At 60.8% G+C, this 5,316-nt stretch overlaps 1 protein-coding gene across 1 annotated transcript in view; it reads right to left on the reverse strand.

Moving 5' to 3' along the window:
- FBXO41 (F-box protein 41) overlaps window positions 1-5,316 on the reverse strand; it is a 20,165-nt gene that overhangs the window by 14,126 nt on the left and 723 nt on the right. Inside the window, 2 exon segments of the mRNA XM_031064194.1 lie at window positions 15-185; window positions 5,092-5,312. Of these exon segments, the coding sequence (XP_030920054.1) occupies window positions 15-185; window positions 5,092-5,312 (392 nt within the window).

The following is a 5,316-nucleotide window of genomic DNA, read 5'->3' on the forward strand; positions in this document are numbered from 1 at the left end:
GGGCCCGGCGGGGCCCCGGGCTGCCGTTGGGGGTGGGGCCGCAGCTGCTGCTGATGATCTGCAGCTGCTTCTCGGCGCGGTCCGCGCGGTCCAGCAGCTCCTCGATGAAGTGCTGCAGCCGCACCTTGGCGTTGGCCTCCCGCGCCGCCGTCTCCTTCAGGAACTGGTCGATCTGCAGCACCTCCCTGGCACAGGGACCCGCCGTGACACCCGGGGCTGCCCACGCGTCCCCGCAGCTCCATCGCAACCCTGCTCAGCGCCTCCAGCCCTGTGTGCAGCTGGGACACGCCTGAGCACACCTGGGCTGTTCCGTCCCCACCTCGCTCAGCGCCTCCAGCCCTGTGTGCAGCTGGGACACGCCTGAGCACACCTGGGCTGTTCCGTCCCCACCTCGCTCAGCGCCTCCAGCCCTGTGTGCAGCTGGGACACGCCTGAGCACACCTGGGCTGTTCCGTCCCCACCTCGCTCAGCGCCTCCAGCCCTGTGTGCAGCTGGGACACGCCTGAGCACACCTGGGCTGTTCCGTCCCCACCTCGCTCAGCGCCTCCAGCCCTGTGTGCAGCTGGGACACGCCTGAGCACACCTGGGCTGTTCCGTCCCCACCTCGCTCAGCGCCTCCAGCCCTGTGTGCAGCTGGGACACGCCTGAGCACACCTGGGCACACCTGGGCTGTTCCATCCCCAGCCTGGCCCGGGTCTGTGCCAGCCCCTGGGATGGGCTGGGGCAGGACAGCGATGGAGGGATGCTCCCAGCATGCAGGGGGGTGTTGTTGTTTTAAGGGTGAGGTGACATCCCCAGCACCTCATCCATCGCTCCCAGGACTGGAATCAGGCCCCTGAGCACGATGGAGCAGAGGGAAGAGGATGATGAGGATGATGATGGTGTGACAGGGTGAGGGAGGAGGATGGCAGTGACACCCTTAAACCCTGCTCAGCCCGGTGGTTGCAGGGCCCCGGCTCCCTCATTAACACATTAATTAGCAGGTGCTCGGGAGCTCTGAGCCTGCAGCAGGGCTGTTTCCCCCAGAATGTGTGACAGCAGCTCCATGACCCGAACTGACCCCACCCAGCACAAACACCCGCTGTCCTCATTTGCTCCCCAAACACCAGGGAGGCACACGGGGGCACAGACACACCAGTGAGGCCACGTGGCCCCAACGCACGGGGCCACCATGGTCCTGCACATGGATGTGCTCCAGGAACACCCAGGTGTGCAGCAGGCACACACACACACGCACACACAGGGACAGGCACACACACGCACACACACACACACGCACACACACACACACGCACACACACACACACGCACACACACACACACGCACACACACACACACGCACACACACACACACGCACACACACACACACGCACACACACACACACGCACACACACACACACGCACACACACACACACGCACACACACACACACGCACACACACACACACGCACACACACACACACGCACACACACACACACGCACACACACACACACGCACACACACACACACGCACACACACACACACGCACACACACACACACGCACACACACACACACGCACACACACACACACGCACACACACACACACGCACACACACACACACGCACACACACACACACGCACACACACACACACGCACACACACACACACGCACACACACACACACGCACACACACACACACGCACACACACACACACGCACACACACACACACGCACACACACACACACGCACACACACACACACGCACACACACACACACGCACACACACACACACGCACACACACACACACGCACACACACACACACGCACACACACACACACGCACACACACACACACGCACACACACACACACGCACACACACACACACGCACACACACACACACGCACACACACACACACGCACACACACACACACGCACACACACACACACGCACACACACACACACGCACACACACACACACGCACACACACACACACGCACACACACACACACGCACACACACACACACGCACACACACACACACGCACACACACACACACGCACACACACACACACGCACACACACACACACGCACACACACACACACGCACACACACACACACGCACACACACACACACGCACACACACACACACGCACACACACACACACGCACACACACACACACGCACACACACACACACGCACACACACACACACGCACACACACACACACGCACACACACACACACGCACACACACACACACGCACACACAGGGACAGGCACACACACACACACAGAGCCCTGTCCTGCACACCTGAGTGCCCCACACAGCCCCAGGAGAGCACAAACCCAGCACTCAGAGTGGCACACACAGCATGGCACGCACACAGAGCCAGGTAAACACACAGAGACAGCTGGGCACAGACACACATACAGCCCTGTCCTGCACGCCTGAGTGCCCCAGGAGAGCACAAACCCAGCACTCAGCGTGGCACACACACACAGCCAGGCAGCATGGGGAGGGTGCAAAGCCCTGGCACAGGTGCCCAGAGCAGCTGGGGCTGCCCCTGGATCCCTGGCAGTGCCCCAGGCCAGGCTGGACATTGGGCTTGGAGACCCCTGGGACAGCGGGAGGTGTCCCTGCCATGGCAGGGGTGGCACTGGGTGGGATTTACGGTCCCTTCCCACCCAGCCATCCCACGAACACCCACATGAACACACCCCAGGCACAGCTGCTCACACCTGTGCTGCTGTTGATGCACACACACTCACAGAGCTGCTCACACCTCCCCTCAGCATCCAGGAAGCCCTGAACAGGCTCAAACCCAGTTTTGCACGCCTGTCTGGGGCACACCTGGCCTTGGACAGGCATACCTGGGCACACCAACCTGGGCACAGAAACCCAAGCACACACACCTGACCTCAGACACCTGACCAGGCACACCTAGCTCACAGCTGAGCACAGAAACCCAAGCACACACACCTGGTCTCAGACAGGCACACCTAGCTCACACCTGGGCGCAGAAGCCCAAGCACACACAGCTGACCTCAGACAGGCACACCTGGGCACAGCTGAGCACAGAAACCCAAGCACACACACCTGACCAGGCACACCTAGCTCACACCTGGGCACAGAAACCCAAGCACACACACCTGGCCTCAGACACGCACACCTAGGCACACCTGAGCACAGAAACCCAAGCACACAGCTGGCCTTGGACACCTGATCACACACAGGTGACCCCACAGCCCTGACTGTGCACACCTGGACACCAAACCCGATCACACACAGCTGACCTCGGACACCTGGACACAATGATCTGCCCAGAAGCACGAAGGGAAAGGAGGGGGCAGCTCTTAGTGACACAATTCCCACTGCTGGCTATCAATTACCAATTAATCACCAATTAATTATCGATTAATTTCTCCCCAACCTGCCGCTTGCAGGCAGAGCCTGGGAGCTCTGGGGGTGCTCTGGGAAGGATCCTGGAAGGGGCCCCAGGGGATTTGGAAGGCAAATGTGGAGCTGGGCAGCAGCTGTAAGGTGATGCTGATGGTTATCACCTGTGTCTCTCTCATTCCCATGGACTGGGTGGAAAAACACTCCTGGCAGAGGAAACGGAGCCCAGAGCCAAAGGTCTCCCAGGAGGACAACGGCTTCATGGTGTCTGGGAGCTGGCAGGGCTGGGAGATGTCCCCACAGTGTTTTCAGGGAAGGCTTTGCTGATTAAAGTGATTTCTGATGACTTCCTCGCATCCAGGAGAAAACCTCCTCCCACCACCAGCGCTTCCCGTGCTCTCCCTGCAGCCTCACAAGGGATTTTGTCCCTTGGGGTGGAGGAGTTTGGGGACTGCTGGGGACAGTTGAGGGGCAGGAGGGTTTCTCTGAGGAATGGGAGGTCCAGGAGGTAGTTTTGGGGCATAAAGCCAGGGTTTTAGGTGGTAACATTGTCCAGCTTCCACCAAGAGACATTTGACCCTCTATTTACCCTGTCTAGCTGTCTCCAGGCCCTGCTCCAGACTCATCCACGCTGGTGGATTCCCTCACCACACATCCCCAGGGTGCCCCTGGACAGCACCCACGAGGCAGCCCCCGAAGCCCTCAGTGCCTGTCCCACAAACGTGCCCCGAACCTGGAGGTGTCCTTATCCACCCCAGGTCACCCCGCTCCTCACCAGGCCATCCCCCCATCCTGGGAGCCCTGCTCCTGAGCCAGGTCATTATTCTGGAGTCAAAGTCATTCACAAATGTGCAGAGGATGACGGGAAGCAAAACAATTCCTTCAGGAATCCCAGCAGTGCTCCCAGCGCAGCACGGCCGTGCCTGTCCCCCACAAACTCCTCACTGATTTGGGCCCCTCCAGATTTGCTCCAGCTCCTGAGGAGCGAGGTCTGGTTGGCTTGGACAGCACCAAGGGGCAGAATGGCCCAGCACTGGACCGGAGGGAAGCTCAGGGTGAGCAGGGGGTGTTGGGAGGGGAATACAGGGTGGAAATGAGGGTGGCAGTGCCACAGGCTGAGCAGCAAATGGAGGTGGCACTGCTCGGGCTGCCCCACTCTCCCTCTGGGAGAAAAACCTGGAATTTGGCACGGCCATGGCAGGGGGTGGGAATGAGGTGGGGTTTAAGGTTCCTTCAACCCAACCCAGTCTGTGGCTTGCTGATCCCCAGCCTGGCCATGTCCCGGGAGCACTGGTGGCACTGGGACGAGGCCTGGCTCGCCATGCCCAGCCATGGAGGGGCCCAGGTCTGTGTGGACACTGAGTGGGTGGGAGGAGATGCAGAACCTGATAAGGGAGGGTGCTGATGGGCATCACCAAGGGGCTGTCCCTGAGCCCTGGCCCTGGGGTGGTGGTACTGGGCTCCTCTGGACTTCTGGAATTGTTTGGATTGGAAGAGACCCCAAAGCTCATCTCATTCCAACCCCACCATGGGCAGTGGCACCTTCCACTATTCCCCCCTGCCCCAAAGCCTGTCCAACCTGGCCTTGAACCCCTCCAGGGATGGGGCAGCCCCAGGTTCTGCAGGACTCACTGCCAGGCAGCCCTTTCCTCCCTCCCCACACCTGGGACAGGGACAAAGCACTCACTGCTGCTTCCGGGTGAGCTCCTGCTCCTTCTGCACCAGGTCCTGCTTGAGGGAGGCCAGCATCTCCACGCTGACGTCCACCTGGCGGGACAGCTCCGAGGCCCGGTCCTCCAGCTCCTGCTTCTCCCGGCTCAGCCGCAGGCTCTCCTGCTTGGCCTTCTCCAGCTCCGAGCTCTTGCGGTCCAGCTCCACCTGCAGCCGGCCCACCTGCGAGGCGATCTTCTGC

Source organism: Geospiza fortis, unplaced genomic scaffold (assembly GCF_000277835.1).
Source record: "Geospiza fortis unplaced genomic scaffold, GeoFor_1.0 scaffold236, whole genome shotgun sequence".
Classification (NCBI taxonomy): domain Eukaryota; kingdom Metazoa; phylum Chordata; class Aves; order Passeriformes; family Thraupidae; genus Geospiza; species Geospiza fortis.